The 17,441-nt window shown below is 48.4% G+C and overlaps 1 protein-coding gene across 1 annotated transcript in view; it reads right to left on the bottom strand.

Annotated features, from left to right (window-relative positions):
- Positions 1 to 4,432: 4,432 nt before the first annotated feature.
- The window catches only part of CEACAM20 (carcinoembryonic antigen-related cell adhesion molecule 20), a 34,938-nt gene continuing 21,929 nt past the window's right edge, over positions 4,433 to 17,441 (bottom strand). Inside the window, exons 8-9 of the mRNA XM_006871487.1 lie at positions 4,604 to 4,664; positions 4,433 to 4,444 (exon numbers count right to left, since the gene is read on the bottom strand). Coding sequence (XP_006871549.1) covers positions 4,433 to 4,444; positions 4,604 to 4,664 — 73 coding nt within the window. The remainder of the gene's footprint in view (positions 4,445 to 4,603; positions 4,665 to 17,441) is intronic.

Here is a 17,441-nt window from a genome sequence, read left to right as displayed (position 1 = left end):
GGACTGGGAAGACACACACACGTATTTTTAAAAATATTTTATTCGAAAGAGTTTCAAACAACTCACAAGAAGTTGCAAAAATAGAACTGAAAATTCCCACGTTTCCTTCACCTGCCTCCCCCACCCCTTCACCTAGTGATCTTATCAGACAGTCACCATATGTTGTTAAAAGCAGGTAAGTGACAAGGGCACAATATGATTAACTCAGGAAGAAACCTATGTGGATCCCACCCGATTTTACATGCTCTCTGTTTCTATTTTTGTTCCTTTCATAGCAACGTTTTCATTTTGTTGTTAGGTGCTACTGCATGTGCTCTGCCTCACCCCAGGACAGAGTAAAACCACTCCATAGGGTTTTCCTGGAAATCAGTTCTTTCTCCCTCAGAGCTGAGTGTGTTAGAACCACCAGCTGTTTGGTTGGCACAGAGCACTTAACTACTCACTATTTGTGCCACCAGCATTCTAACATGTAGGCACATCTCAGAAACACTTTTTTTTTTTTGCCACCAGCATTCTAACACGTAGGCACATCTCAGAAACACTTTTTTTTTGCCACCAGCATTCTAACACGTAGGCACATCTCAGAAACACTTTTTTTTTTTTTTGCCACCAGCATTCTAACACGTAGGCACATCTCAGAAACACTTTTTTTTTTTTTTCCCTGAAACTTTTTACTGTGAATTGAGTGACTTTGAATTGAATGTGTTTACAGAGCAGCTCCTCAGTTTTACCTTGAACAAATCCTACGCTTGATTTCAGCTCACACGATTGTAATCCCCTCCAGGTAACAACAGAGCCCGCCTCCTCCTGTAGTTCCGGTTTCCAGCCTACCCTACCCTCCTTCCCAGCCCTTCTCAACTCTGTCCTTAGGTAAATGCTGCCCTTTTGACCTTGACTGGTTGACCATTCTACCGCGTACATGCTTTACTAGTGTTGTGCTTCTCTGTACACCTGGTGTGGCGCTGCGGGTTAATGCGCTGGCTGGACTGCAAGGTTGGTTTGAACTGCAAGGTCGGCGGTTCAAGCTCACCAGTCTCTCCCTGGAAACCCTATACAGGGTCGCTATGAGTTGGAAGTGACTCAGTGGCACTTAACAACAACAACAATATATATCTATCTGGAGTCCTGGTGTGGTGCTGTGGGATAAAGCATGTCAGGGCTTAATATCCTCCGGGATAAGTCAAGTACCTGTACATCTTCTGATCATCAGTAAAATCAGCTGGCTGACGTTCATTTCTCCACAAACTTTTGAAGTCTCCCCTGCCTCCCACAATGAAATGGGCAGGGGTGTGGACAACATTCATTAGCCATTAGCTGTAGCCCTGTAACTCCTGTGGTATATCCAGAAGTCAAAATCTGGACACTAGGTGTGGGCACTGCTCACTGGAATCACTCAGTGGATACTACGTATGGACACAGAAGTTCCTGGTGGTGTAAACAGTTAATGTACTTGGCTACTAACTGAAAGGTTGGCGGTTCAAGTCCATCTAGAGGGCCCTGGAAGAAAGGTCTCGGTGATTGACGTTCAAAAAACAAACTGAAACTCTGATGGAGCACAGTTGAACTTCGATACACAGCAACTGGTACACACACACACACACACACACACAGGCTCATGCACATGTCCATGTATTTCTGCAGCTCTACAGACTAGTGCGGCACTGTAGGATAAACACTCAATGACAAGGTTGGTTTGAGCCTCAAGGTCGGCGTTCAAACCCACCAGTCGCTCCTCAGAAACCCTATACACGGTGGCTATGAGTTGGAACCGACTCGCGGGCACTTAACAACAGACTGAACCCTAAATTCATAGCTACACCTCCAGTTTCCATTAAAAAAACATGGGTCATTCCAGGGTCCTCTCATTCCAGACCTGTACCGTCCTGCTGACGGTCAGACCCTGGCTTTTGTAGTGTACACTTAGCTCACCCACCTTCCCTGGAGGTCCCTTACTGCCTGGCTCCACGCCACTCCCTCCTGCCAAAGCACTCTCCTCCCTCCCCTTGGCTGCCCGCACACACCCCACCCCACCCCATCATCCCACCCCGGGTCATGGGCTCCCCTCACCCAGTTTCGGCTGATTCCCAGGACCAGCTGTCCCTTCCCATGGACTCAGGCTGTTGGACATCAGACTGCCCTTCACAGCCTGCCTGGGCCCTGGTATCCACATGCTGGGGTGCCTTTGACCTGTGCACACTCTGGTTTGTCACCCTGAGCGGAGCCCCAACTCTTACAATGCCCACACTCAGTCTCATTACCGTGGAGGGAGCCCTGACTCCCATAGTGGGCACACTCAGTCTTGTTATCCTGGGCAGAACCCCGACTCCTACAGTGCACACAGTCTCATTGCTGCCATGGGCGGACCCCCGACTCTACACAGTGTGCACACTCAGTCTCAACACCCTGGGCGGAGCTCCGACTCCCACGGTGCGCACACTCAGTCTCATCATCCTGGGCGGAGCTCTGACTCCCACGGTGTGCACACTCAGTCTCATCACCCTGGGCGGAGCTCCGACTCCCACGGTGCGCACACTCAGTCTCATCACCCTGGGCGGAGCTCCGACTCCCACGGTGCGCACACTCAGTCTCATCACCCTACTCTGGCTCCGGCACACTTCCTGCAATGGACAGCCCCCTTGGGCTCTGACTGCCCACACATCATCCCCCTTGTGGGTGTCCTTGTTCTGATCAAGTCACGCTAAACCAGGTCGGCCCCTCCCCACGGACACTTGTCTCTGTTGAAGTCCTGACCTCACACATCCATGAATGTGATCCGATTTGGAAATAGGGTCTTTGCAGATGTCATTAAGTTAACATGAAGTCATACTGGGGTTGTTGTTGCTAAGCGCTGTCGGTCCGTTCTGACTCATAGTTTTAACCCTATGTAGGATCTCTTGGAGTCCTGGTGTGGCTCTTTGGGTTAATGCACCAGACTGTAAAGTTATTTGAACCTCAAGGTTGGCGGTTCAAGAGCCTTAAAAACCCTATACAGGGTCACTATGGGTTGGAACCAACTCAACAGCACTTAACAACAACAACAATAGGGTTTCTAAGGCTGTAAATCTTTACAGGAGCAGAAACCTCATCTTTCTCCTGCAGAGCAGTCAATGGGCTTGAACAGCCGACGTTGTAGATTACAGTACAGTACTTACCCTCCAGAGCTACCACATTCCCTTCATACTGGGGTGGTGGTAGTTTTTGTTATCAAGTGTCGTCGAATCAGTTCTGACTCACAGCAATGTGATTTAGGGTTTCCAAGGAGGAGCTGGTGGATTTCAACTGCTGACCTGGTGGCTCAAACCGACTTTACAGTCCAGCGCATTATCCAGTGGCGCCACACCAGAGTGAGCCTTCATTCAATTTGACTGGTGTCTTATAAAATGAGACGAGAGACAGACACAAGGAGAAGATGGCCACGGGAAGTCAAAGGCAGAGAGAGTCATTGTTGTTGTTGTTAAGTGCCAGTGACCTGTACAGGGTTTCCTAGGATCGGCTGGTGATTCTGAACCATTGATCTTGCAGTTCAAACCAACCTTGTGGTCAAGTGCTTGTCCTAGAGCGCGACCCCCCAGGACTCCAGAGTCCAGCTGCCAAAAGTCAAGGAACGCTGGACTCCCTAGGAGTCTGACGAGGCCAGGAGGTAAGGACAGCTCTGCTGACACCTTGCTGTGGGCTTCGGGCGGCCAGGACTGTGAGAGAATACGTTTACGGTGTTTGAAGTCACACAGGCTGGGGCACTTTAGGAGAGCACCCACAGGGCTCTAACACAGGCTCTGACGCCCTTTTCCCTCCTCACCCCACTTGGGCACTAGCTCCCCTGCATTAGACTGTCACCTCACACAGACCATTTCTTTAACGCCAATGTGTCCTCAGGCCCACAGTGGGCAGCCCTCCATACAACCAACTTCTAACGCCCACAGTGGGCTGCCCTCCATACAAACAACTTCTTTACCCTGGCAGGCTGCCCCTGCGCAGATGTCCTCCTCACCCTATTTGGTCATGGATGCCCCCATGCATGGGTGCCCTTCCTCACTCTGCTCAGGCATGTGCCTACCCTGACAGTCCTGGGTGCGGGGCTGTAGGCTAAGCAGTGGATTGCTAACCATAAGGTCAAACCCAGCAGGAGAAAGAGGGGGTGATCCGCTTCTCTAAACCCTCTGGTTTACAGTTCTCAGTCCCACAGGGTCGCTGTAAGTTGGAATCCACTCCTGGGCAGTGGGGTCATGCACTTAACAACGATCTTCATGGCTTCAGCTGTCAGCAGAGACAAGATGACTGACAGCAGTACCCCATCCCCCCCCACGGCTACATTTCGGCCCATTTCCTGCTCCTGCCAGAACTCATTTACCTTCCCTCTGGAAAGGCACACAGAGGAGCCGTGAATTCTTGGGCAGAGGGGACTCAGTGTTCTAAGGACTTGTGACGCATGAGGTCAAGCTGTGATCTGGGTGAAAGAAAGGGTCAAGAAATGCAGAGACTCATGAAATGCGGCGCTGTGCAGGTGAACTGTTAGGGAACCATGCCCATCCTCCCCCCTAAGATGCTTTGTGCAGAGAGGGGACACCAGCTCTGTCTCTCTCTGAGGAAGGGACGCTCCACTCACCTGCACACAGGCCTTCAGGGGCTCTTCCATGCTCTCCTCCAGGTAGGATGAGGACTTGGAGCTGCAGAGGGAAAAGATGGTGCTGAAAACAGCCTGGCCACAGGGCCACAGCCTATGCGTGTGCGCAGGGCACTGTGGGGACCCTTCCACTGTCCAGCTCAGTCTCTGCCCCTGGAGAGTGAGTTCCCACAAGTTCCAGCCCAAGGAACTGTGCGCACACCTAACATTCAGGAGCCCTCGTGGCACAGTGTGATAAGTGATGGGCTGCTAATTGCCAGGTCAGCGGTTCAAACCCACCAGCTGCTCGCTCCTTGGGAGAAAGATGAAGCTCCAACTGCAAGTGGTTTGTGACTGAAGACTGACAGTCTTGCTGACCTGCTCTTCTCCCTCCTGTCGGGAGCCTGTATGTGGAAAACACTTGAAGGCAGTGGGCTGGGATGGATTGCCTGAATCTCTCAGGCATAGGCCTGCCCCTCCCAAGCCAGGAGTCCGAAGTTCTAACCTGGGTCCCCCATGTTTTGGGACTGTAGATCACCCCCAGCCCATTTCCTCTACCCCCACACCAATACCTGCAGCACAAATCGGTACCCACTACTCCAACTGGGTCCTGGGACCCCCCCACAAATAACCCTAACCCCTCCCCCAAACTCTGAATCTGCATCCCTAGACCAGCCCCTCTCCCCGGGTCTAGGAGCAGGGCTCCGGGGATGACTAGCCTCTAAGCACACTTGATTTAATGCACGAAGCCCATGGCACAACCCCACTCCTGCCAGGAGCTGATTCAGGGCTAAAGACTGACCCTCCCCCTCCCCCTACCAGGCCCCGGTGGCGCTCTAGTTAAATGCTCAGCTGCTAACCCAAAGTTTGGTGGTTTGAACCCACCCAGCTAATCCATGGAGAGACTCCTAACGACCTGCTCCTATAAAAATTATAGGCACGAAAACCCCGCTGGGCAGTTCTGCTTGGTCACATGCAGTGTCACCCATCAACACCACATAAAATCCCTGCATATAATCCAGAGCATCCTCTTGAAGACCGGGCATAGCCTTGCTGCTCTCCCAGGAGCTGGTCCCTGTACCATTCCAATCCACTGGCCCTCTGTCAGTCCTCCCCAACCATTCTGTGTCCTGAATGCATAACTCTGACCTAGTCCCTCCTCCACTTACCTGCAACAGAGTGGCCAAGACCAGAGATGCCCCGAGAAGCCCCAGCACTGGCCAGCCAATGACAGCCCTTCCCAGGCCTAGAAGCTACAACTCACACCCTTCCAACCACCTAGTGCAACACACAACAAATCGAACTACACAAACCACTAGTCCTCGAGACAATTCCAACTAACTGCGCCCCCACACACATTGGAGTAGAACTGTGCGCCGTAGGGCTTTCAATGGTTCACTTGTCAGAAGGAGGTCATCACCAGGCTTTTCTTCCAAGGTGACTTTGGGTGGACTTAAACCTCCAATCTTTCAATTACCAACAGTGGTTAAGCACTCGGATAGCAAGCCCCACCCTAGCCCGCCCCTGCCCTCCACTGCTCCCCAACTTCTCATTCACACAGTTTAGCATCTTAGAAATCCTATGAGTCAGAATCGACTGGGCACTAGGGTTTTCAGTGTGTTTATCCTGAACCGGCATCAAACCCCAGCTCTGTCCACCCCCATCCCCCACAGCCCTTCAGGAGCTGCAGAGCCTGGGCTCCTGTGGCTCTGCAAGGCCCTGTCCTCCCACTGCTGTGGACATCACCAGGCTGTGCTGAGGGCACCCTCTGCCCCAAACCCACCTGCAGCCTCCCTTCTCCTACTCCCACCTGAGTGTGTGCACAGAGGGCACCTGGCAAGTCCCATCCCTCTGCAGCCCAGACCTGGTCACTCCACCCAACAATGCGGCATTCAGCCGCAGTGGCACCAGAGCCTAGGCCTGTGCACACCTCCCCATTCTGCCCAAATGCCAGCACCCGTACAGAATACAGCAGCTACAGCCTCACCCATCCCGGGACCACAACTGGTGGCTGCTAAGTGGGGCCTCCAGGCCTAAACTCCAGCAGCTATTGCACGGGATCACCCACCATGCTCCCTCCTTCGGCTGGACCACCCAAGAACACACAGAACTGGTTCTTGTGCAGAAATCTGTACCCAGGTCCTGAGCCTTCCACCAGCAGGGGGTCTGGGACCGGTCTGCATTCCCACTCTGAGCCTCAATCTACCTGAGACAGGTGTCCCCTGCCCCACTGCCTGGCTGCTGCCAAAACTCCCAAGCAGAAGGTTGAGTGCTGAGCTCCAAGATCAGCCACAGGAATTGGCCGTTCCTGTCCTGATGCTCGGTTGTACGTGTTGTTGGAGGCCACCAACTGTGTGTGACAGAGCAGGGCTGCCCCATACAGTTTTCTTGACTGGAAGCTTTTTGGGAGCAGATCACTCGGTCTCTCTCCTGAACCACCACACTTTGGTCTGAACATTTAACCAGTCCACTCCCAGGGCCGGGTAGGTGGAGGGCTAGAATCATTTAACCACTGAATCCGCTCCAAGCAGGGCTCGGGCTGTGCCATGAGCCTCACGCATCTGTTGTTGTTGTTGTTGTTAGGTGCCGTGGAGTCGGTTCTGATTCATAGGGACCTGACCCACAATAGAACAAACACTGCCTGGTCGTGCTCCAGCCTCACAATTGTGATGTCTGACCCCATCGCTGCTGCCACTGTGCCAAGCTATCTCATTGGGAGTCGTCCTCTGTTCTGTTGTTTTTCTAAGCATGATGTCCTTCCTGACAACGTGTCCAAAATACGAAAGGGGAAGTCTGGCCGCACTTTACTCAGTGCGACTCATTCTCTGGTCCTACGAAGAGGTACTGGCTTAAGGCTGCAGATTCAGAGGTTCTGGGTAATTCCTCCTCATCCCATCTAAACATGAGCGCCTGAGTGCTGGGCAGAGGGCAGCCCAGACTCCATCCCTCTACCTACTGGGGCATCTGTATGCTGGCAGGCAGAGCAATCCCAGAGCCAAGGGCCCAGGAACACGTGTCTCAATCCTGCTTGAAGCATCTGCTTCCTGCCCAATTTAACACCAGCTGTTACAGCTCTAGGAGCCCTGGAAGTAAGGCGGTTAAGTGCTCAGTTGCTAACCAAAAGGTTGGTAGTTCAAACCCATCAGCAGCTCCCAGGAAAAAAGATGCAACATTCTGCTTCTAAAAAGATTATAGCCTTGCAAACCCTGTGGGGCAATTTTGTTCTGTCCTACAGGGATGCTGGTGATGCTGTAGGGTAAGCACTGGACTGCTAACTACAGGACTGGCTGATGAAACCCACCAGCTGTTCCTAGGAGAAAGATGAGACTGTTTGCTCCTGCAAAAAATGTTATAGCTTCAGAAACCCTATACAGACAGGTATGCTATGAGTTAGAACCTAAAAACTTCTAAGAACGTAAGGTTGCTAGGAGTTGGAACAGACTTGCGATGGGTTATAGTGCTGCCCTTCCTGGGCTCAGATTCTGTCCCTCCACCAACCTGAATACCCAGGGCTCTGGAAGATCCTGCCTGGGCCACACAGGACTAACAGTCTAAGGTCTTGCTTGGCACTCGGGCACCCCCAGCATGTACAAGGTGCGCTCTGCCTAGAAGCTGCCTCTAGCTCTTGGCCTCTCCTTCAGCCTGGGAGTCCTGCAGTCCATCAGTTCTGGGGACAAGATTCTGCAGCTCCAAGCTGGCCTCTCCACCAACCAGGCTTGTCCCCAGGCTTGTGGGAAGCGCAGAGCCCCTCCAGAGTTCCAAGCCTACCTGCCCAGACTCTCACCTCCCACCCACACACCTGCTGTGTTAGAGTGGATTCCCCTCTCCTCCAGAAGCCAGACTCTAGAAGAATATGCATTATGCTGGAGTGCCTCGTGGCTCCACTTAACAAGTTCTACATTTGGGTGGGAGTATGGAGTCACTAAGTAGCTCTGGTAGCGTAGTGGTTACAAGTCGGGCTGCCAACCTCAAGGTTAGCAGTTCGAAACTACCAGTGGTTCTGTGGGAGAAAGATGAGGCTTTCTGCTCCCGTAAAGATTTACAGCCTCGGAAACCCTGTACAGGGCCACTATGAGTTGGAACCAACTCCACGGCACATCACAACAAGGTTGGTGGTTCAAATCCACCAACTCTACAGGGTGGAGATGAGTCAGAACAAACTTAATGGCACTTAACAAGGAGTGCCTATTGGCTCAAATGGTGAAGCACTAGGCGGCTAACCAATAGGTTAGAGAGGTTCAACCACCACCATCACCCAGGTGCAAAGACCTAACAACCTTTTTCCAAAAAGATGACAGTCTAGTACCCATGGGCAGTTCTACTCTGTCATATGGGGTTGTTGTTGTTGTTGTTGTTGTTATGTGACGTGGAATCGGTTCCGACTCATAGCGAACCTGTACAGGGTTTCCGAGGCTGTAAATCTTTACGGGAGCAGAAAGCCTCATCTTTCTCCCGCGGAACCGCTGGTAGTTTCAAACTGCTGACCTTGCGGTTCACAGCCCGATTCGTAACCACTACGTTACCAGAGGAGGAACTGAGCTGACCCATCTACCAACAACAAGTGGAGTATAGAGTTCCTGGGGGGCTCAAATGGTTAAAGGCTTGACTACTAACCAAAAGGTTGATGGTTCAAACCCACTCAGAGGCGCTTCAGGAGGTGTGGAGGCCTGCGCCTATGAGGTTGCCATGAATCAGAAGCGACTCCATGCCTTGTACCACTAACCACCACCACCATCACCAACAACAAAAGGGAGGACAGGGTCTCCCCAACACCACAGGCCTCAGACAGGAGCATGCTGTTGTTGTTATGTGCCGTGGAGTCGGTTCCGACTCAGTCACCCTGTACAGGGTTTCCGAGGCTATAAATCTTTACGGGAGCAGAAGGCCTCATCTTTCTCCCGCGGAACTGCTGGTAGTTTCGAACTACCGACCTTGATGTTAACAGCCCAATTCGTAACCACTACGCCACCAGAGTTTAGACAGGAGCATAGGCCGCCCTAAAACCCGTGCACACACGCAGCGCACAGTGCTGAAATCGTCAGCGGCACCAATCTCGCCAGCAAGCTGGATGAAATTTGTTAAGTGCCGCCGAAACATAGTGACCCTGTATAGGGTTTCCGAGGAGCAGCTGGTGAGCTCGAACCCCCGACCTTGCAGTTCAAGCCGACCTTACAGTCCAGTGCATTAACACACCGCACCACATGAAGAGTGGCGTGAGCCAAACGCTGCTTGCACAGGTCCTAGATTGCCAATCTACCTAGCGTCCCGCCCACACCCTGCGCATGCGCGCACTAGAAACCCGGCACTGCCCCGCCCCTCACCTGGGTGTCCGCGGACGGGTCTGGCCGTACCTGCCTCGGTATTAGGCACGAATCTACCGGAGGACGAACTCGGGTTAAGTAGTTAACCTGATTCCGCAGGACGACTGACTGAGGATGTTACTTCACTCCCGTCCCTTCGTCGACATCTACAAGGCCTCTCGGAGTTATGCTTCGAAAGACCGAGGTGATGAGCGACAACAGTCCGTGCGCAGAACAATGGCCGCGCTTCTGGGTAAACCCGGAAGTGCGTTTGGGCTCAGCCAGCCAGAACTACAATCCCCAGAAAGCTCCGCGGTTCGCTGGGCCATTAGGCAAGCTGGACGCGGGGACTTTGCTGACTTGGATTTTTAGTCCTGACTGGATGTCAGAAGACTCTAAAACTTGTCTTGACCTTAGAAGAAATGAGGAAGTAAAAGAACTGAACAGAAAAATTCAAAAGACAGCTCGAGAAGACAAAGCAAAGTATTACAATGAAATGTGCAAAAACCAGGATTTAGAAAATGGAAGAGAAGAACATGCTCAGCATTTCTCAAGCTGAAAGAATTGAAGAAAAAATTCAAGCCGTGACTTTTAATATTGAAGGATTTGATGGGCAAAAGATTGAATGATAAAGCATCAAGAGAAGGTGGAATATACAAAGTCATTGTGCCAAAAAGAATTGTTCAACCATTTCAAGAGGTAACCTAGGATCAAGAACCAATGGTAGTGAAGACAGAAATCCAAGCTGCATTGAGGATGAAAAACAAGGCTCAAGGAAATGACAGAATACAAAATGAAATCTTTCAACAAATTGATACAATGCTCACTCATCTATGCCAAAAAATTGGGAAGACAGTTGCCTGATCAACCCATTGAAAGAGATCCATGTTTGTGCCCATTCCAAAGAAAGGTGACTCCACAGAATGCAGAAATCATTGAACAATATGATTAATATCACATGCAAGTAAAGTTTTGCTGAAGATAATTTAAAGATGGTTGCAACAGTACATTGACAGAGAATTGCCAGAAATCCAAGCCAGATTCACAAAAAGATGTTAAACTGGGATTCTTGTTGCTGGTGTCAGATGGATCTTGACTGAAAGCAGAGAACACCTTTTTACTTGTGCTTTATTTATTATGAAAAAGTTTTTGAATGTGTAGGTCATGACAATTTATGGATAACATTGTGGATAATGAGCATTCCGGAACACTAATTGTGTTCATGAAGAATCTGTGCATAGACCAAGAGGCAGTTGTTAGAACAGATCAAGGGGATACTGAATGGTTTAAAATCAGGAAAGGTGTGCACCAGGGATGTATCCTTTTCTCATTCTTATTCAATCTGTATGCTGAGCAGATAATTTGAGAAGTTGGATTATATGAAGAAGAGCGTGGCATCAGGATTGGAGGAAGTGTCACTAACAACCTGTGAAATGCAGATAATGCAACATTGCTCGCTGAAAGTGAAGAGGACTTAAAATATATACTAATGAACATCAAGACTACAGCCTTCAGTATGAATTGCACTTCAATGCAAAGAAGAAGAAATAGCCTCACAATTGGACCAGTAAAAAATATCGTGATAAATGAAGAAAAGGTTGAAGTTGTCAAGCACTTTGTTCGGCTTTCATCCACAATCAACATCCATAGAAGCAACAGTCAAGAAATTAAATGATGTATTGCATTAGGCAGATCTGCTGCACAAAACCTATTTAAGGTGTTCAAGAGCAAAGATAGAAGTTTGAGGAATAAGGTGTGCCTGGCCCAAGCCGTGGTATTTTCAGTTGACTCCTATGCATGTGAGAGTTGGAAAATGAATAAGGCAAACCTTAGAAGAATTGATACATTTAAATTATGGCTTGGGAGAATTTTTAAAGTTTTATGGGCTGCCAGAAGAACAAACAAATTTGTGTTGAAAGAAGTACCGCCAGAATGCTCCTTATAAGCCAGGACAGCCTGACTTCATCACTCTTCCTTAAGACAGAGTATCAGGAGGGGCCAATCCCTGGAGAAGGACATCATGCTTGATAAAATGGAGGGTCTGTGAAAAAGAGGAAGACCCCCAATATGGATTGACACAGTGGCAGCAGCAGTGGGCTTATATGTAACAACAATTGTGAGGATGGCGCAGGACAGGACAATGTTTTGTTCTGTCGTGCATAAGGTTGCTATGAGTCGGAATCAACTCAATGGCACCTAACAACAATAGCAATGCCAGTCCAGGACCTTCTAATATGAACCCTTTCAGAGCAGTTGGTAGTGTTAGCCATGTATCATTTAGTTCTTCCAGTCTCAGTGTCATAGAGACTCATTTTCATATGGTCCATTTGTCCATGGGACTAATTGTTTTCATCACTCTTTACTCTGAACAGGGAGAGTGATGGTAATTGCACTTTAGATGGTCACTCATGAGCTTTTAAGATCCCATTTGCTACTCAGCAAAGTATGATGTAGAACATTGTCTTTGTGAATTATATTATGTCAATTAACCATAGGGTTCCCAAGACTATGGTTCTGAGCCCCCAGCCCCAGCAAATCATTCCTTCAAGGCATTTGGTAATGTTGAAGAAGTTTTCACAATTTTCCCCCCTGTATAGAGTCCTAGTGTGGCACTGTGAGTTAATGCGCCAGACTGCAAGCTGTTGGAACTGCATGGTTGGTAGTTCAAGCTCACCAACAGCTCTTCAGAACCCTATATAGAGTTGCTATGGGTTGGAACTGACTCGATGGCACTTAACTACAACAATGGGGTCCTGATGTGGCACTGTAAGATAAGTGCTCGATCATAAGGTTGGTTTGAACTGCGAGGTAAGCAGTTCAAACTCAACAGACACTCAGGGTCGCTGTGAGTCAGAACTGACTCGGTGGCACTTAACAACAACAATATGCTTCACCAGATTCATGGATATGTTGGTACTTATGTGTATACCTTTATATATTTGTGGGAATACTTCCTCTATCTCTCTCCCACACCATTCAGACTGTGTATACATGTATTTACCTGTGTTTTTGTTGTTGTGTTGTTGAGTCTATTCCACTTCATAGCAACTTTGTATAGGATTTCTGAGGAATGACTAGTGGGGTTTGAACTGTCAACCTTGTAGTTAGCAGTCCAGTACTTATCCTATAGCATTATGACAGGACTCCGTGTGTCTGCCTGTTGTTGTTAGTAAGTGCCATGGAGTCAGTTCCGATTATAGTGATCCTGTATAGGGTTTCCAAGGAGCAGCTGCTGGGTGTGAACTTCTGGCCTTGAGATGATAGTCCAGTGCTTATAGTACAGCATAGATCCATTACCCAGAGATCCCTGTTAGTTCTCTTGCTATTTCTTGAGAGTGCCTCATTCCTTATCCTCTTCCATGGCTTGAAAAGTCATTACTTGTCAGATCTCAGATACTTCCCTGGCTCATCTTGGGCTGATTCGGACTCACACTTGACTGTGTCTCCCTCAACAGCATGTGGTCATTCTCTAAGGTAGAAACGGCATCCTCAGTTGCTGAGCCTTGAAACTTGGTCCTTCAATTCTAGGTCTAAGTGTTACCTGTCCAATGCTGGGTCTCTGACTGAAACCAATAAAGACCCACCAGGATGAAGAGCAGCAAGAACAGCTTTTGATTAAGCTTGTACACATAGCTAAGACAGAGGGGTCTCCCCAGATTCTTTCTCCCTCTAGAAGCTTTTCAAGTTCCTTTCAGAGTGTAAGAATTACATCAGAATCGTGTCATACATACAACTTCATTTGATTACAGGTTAAGCAAGTTCAGGAAGGATACAAAGATGGCAACCCTAACCTCATTATAATGTTAAGTTTCCACTGAGGGATGTGTTTTTCTTGTGCTATCTCTAGGGTTAATGACATGTGATTTCCAGCTTTCACTCTCTCTTTGGATGCCATCAGCAGGTCTTCTGAGCATCTTTTTTTAAAAATGTTTTATTGTGAATAATGTGATCGTTTACATGGGAGAACATTAGTTTTACATTCATCCTATCATATATCATTTCACTGCCATGGTTACAATCCCCTCCATTCTTCTGAACATCTTGGCTAAAGAAAAACAGTACATTTCTGTTTTCTTTATCTCATCGGGAGGAACTTTGTAAAACTCTCTCAAGGGCATTGGGCATTCCTTTGGCGACTGGTATGCATCATAAGGGCCGCCACTTTCATCCCATTTCTACAAATATATGATTAAGCACCGTTTCTCTTGGGCTGTTGGAGACGTCCGTTCTGCTTCTATTAGACTGAGTTGATCCGGCAGTAGATGTCAGTCTCTCGAAAGGCAAGTGACTGTTAAATAAAGAGAAAGGTGAGAACTATCTGTTGGAAAGGTCCTCTTGGTCTACTTGCTATAGTCTGAGCCTCAAATACCCTGACATTCCTTCCCCATCTTTGGAAATTCCAGTTTCCTTCCTTCTCATTGTACTTCAGTGACATTGACACCTCTGTGCTCTGGGCATGGTCCCAGTGTGGTGGACCAATTCTAAAGTTACCTCCAGACTCCCCACTGCTTGGTCTCTACAACCTTATATAATCGATCCCCTCTCCTTGAGTGTGGGCAGAACCTGTGACTGGTATCTACCCTACAGAATATGGCAAAGGTGTCAGCATGTTTGTGATTACATGTGATTCTGTTATATAAGATTGTGACTTCTGTTTTGACTTTGAAGAAGCAAGATGCAATGCTCTTGAGCTGTATATGGAGGACCATGTGTTAAGGGACTGAGGGAGGCATCCAGGTAACAGCCAGTAAGAAACCGAGGTCCTCAGTCCAATCAACTGCAAGAACGGAATGCTGCCATTAACAACAGAAGCTTGGGAGTGGATCCTTCCATAATTGAGTGTCAGATGAGACCCGAGCTTGGCTGACACCTGCATGTATTAAAGCCTTGCAGAAGACCCATGGAAGTGGTGTATGGACTCTGACCCACTGAAACAGTGAGGGAGTAAGTATATGTCTTGGTGACAGCTCTCAATCTACATAAAAATACCTCGTAGTTTGAGTCCATGTTAACTTCTGTTCCAGTGACGTCTAATGGGTGCGATCCAGGTCTGCATAACCTCTGAGGGTTATGAGAATATCTCATAGGGATAATTGAAGGTGGCTCTATCTGCAAGTGAAGTTAGAGATTAAGTGGGGTCCAGGGATTCAGATTACCTTAGAATCATAGCATCAGAAAGGTGCCAATATGCAGAGAGAGAAGGAATCTGCCCAGGTTCATACAAAGAACCAGAAGTAAAGGTGGAATTGAGACCCAGGGCCCACCCTATCCAAAGCCCAGAACTCTTTCCTTTTGCCTGGCCTCCTCTGCAACTTCTAATCCAACCTCAGAATGTAGTAGGTCAATGTCATCTCATTCTCAGCCCAATTCTAAGCCCGAGTGGTGGAAGGAACAAAAACGGGAGCCAGGGAACAGGATCCGACCGCCCCCTCTGAGTCCTCGGGCCCCTTTCTCCCCTTCTCTGCCCCTGAGATGCTCAATGAAAGATTTAGACAAGATTTTATTCCTTCTGTTGTGGTTGAGTTGGTTCCAACTCATGACGACCGTAGGTGTGCAGGATGGAACCGTGTGTGCTCCGTACGTGTACATATGTACATACGTACGTACAGTTTTAAAGGTCACGACCTTTTGGAAGCAGATTTGCTAGGTCTGTCTTCCAAGGTGTCTCTGATAGATTTGAACTGCCATCCTTTCAGCTAGTAGTCAAGGGTTTAACCACTTGTAGCCCTAGGGATTATGCTCCCCTGCAGTTCCCTTAGCCAAACCCAGCAAGACCCACATACCTCATAGCAGAGCTCTGACCGGGCTATAGACAGCATCTGGGGGAAAAGGAAATAGTGACAAAGTCATGGGACTTCAGGTACCACCAGAAATTTTCAGAAATAGCTCTGGCCTCAGAGACACTTAGATCCCTTTAGATTTCCAAACCCCAAACCTGTGACTGGTATCTAACCTACAGAATATGGCAAAGGTGTCAGCACGTTTGTGATTACATGTGATTCTGTTATGTAAGATTGTGACTTCTGTTTTGACTTTGAAGAAGCAAGATGCAATGCTCTGAGCTGTGTCAAGGGAATGAGGGAGGCGTCCAGGTTTAACAGCCAGTAAGAAACCGAGGTCTTCATGACTGTGGAGTCAATACTAACACATAGTGACCTTTTAGGCTAGAGCCGCACTGTGCACAGGATTTCCAAGGTTATAACCTGGTGTGGCTCTGCAGGTTAATGCACTCAACTGCAAGGTCAGTTTGAACTACAAGGTCAGCGGTTCAAGCTCAACAGCCACTCCTAGGAAACCCTATACAGGGTTGCTATGGGTTGGAACTGACTCAACAGCACTTAACAAAGACAACCACCACCAAAAAGTTAGTGGTTCAAACCCACCAGTTGCTCTACAGGAGAAAGATGAAGCAGTCTGTTTCTGTAAAGACTGACAACCTTGGAAACTCTATGGGGCAGGTCTGCTCTGAACTAGAAGGTGACTGTGAGTTGGAATCGAATGGGGTTGGCTTGGTTATGAAAACCTCTATGGGGCATCTGGTGGGTTTGAACCACTAACCTTTCAGTTAGCAGGGGAGTGATTTAACCCGTGTCTGACCAAGGTTCCTTTTCAGATCCTCAGTGGGGCTCAAAGCTAGGTATTTGTCAAGTTACAAAGCAAGAAGACCAGGGAAAGAGATGGAAGATCCAGGAAGGCTGTTAAGATCTTCCAGAGAATACAGAAGGCAGGGAAGGAAGAGCAGAGAGCCCTTCCTCCAAGTCCTCAAGAAAACATGCCCTCCCTCCACCTCCCCAGGAGGTGAGATCTACAGGATGGGGAATGGCCACGGAATCAGGGAAACATCACCCACTTTATTGTAAATAAGAGTGAATATTTGTTCAGCACACTATGATGTTGCTGTTACGTGCCATTGAGTTGAATCCGACTCATAATGACTAAAGGGATTCTAAGAAGTGGCTGGTGGGTTCAAACTGCCAAACTTGTGATTCATAGTCCAGTGCTTATCCTACAGTGCCATGCCAGGAGTCCTTATGTAGAACTTGCTCAAGCGTCCCATAAAGGACTCACGCATTTGGTACACTTCGAAGTGGACATGGCTTTAGCTTTCATGGTGCAGGAGGAGAAGGTGATTTCCAGGACAACCCTGTGTCTTGCAGCTTAATGAAGCAGAGTGTTTTATTGTAGTGAACACTAAGGAAAATGTCTTTATACCTCATTTTCTTTCTCTGTGAGTCGGAACCTACTTGAAGGCATTTAACAATAACAATTTTCTTTTGGAGCGTGGCACTGTAGGATAAAGCACTGGACCGCAAGGTAGGTTTGAACCACAAGGTCAGTGGTTCAAACGTAGCAGCCGCTCCTCGGAAACCCTATACAAGGTCACTATGAGTAGGAACTGACTCTAAAGCACTTAAAAACAACAAGTTTTCTTTCAGATGTTTAATATACTCAGAGTAGGAAAAAAAAAAAAAAAAAAAAGGTTTTGCTGTTATTTTCCAGGTCTCAAGAATTCCTGGTTTGGTTTTTTTTTTTTTTTTTTT

Source organism: Chrysochloris asiatica, unplaced genomic scaffold, assembly GCF_000296735.1.
Source record: "Chrysochloris asiatica unplaced genomic scaffold, ChrAsi1.0 scaffold00168, whole genome shotgun sequence".
In the NCBI taxonomy this organism is placed as follows: domain Eukaryota; kingdom Metazoa; phylum Chordata; class Mammalia; order Afrosoricida; family Chrysochloridae; genus Chrysochloris; species Chrysochloris asiatica.
The sequence above is the reverse complement of the archived record's forward strand: the minus strand, read 5'-3'. Positions and strand labels throughout refer to the sequence as shown.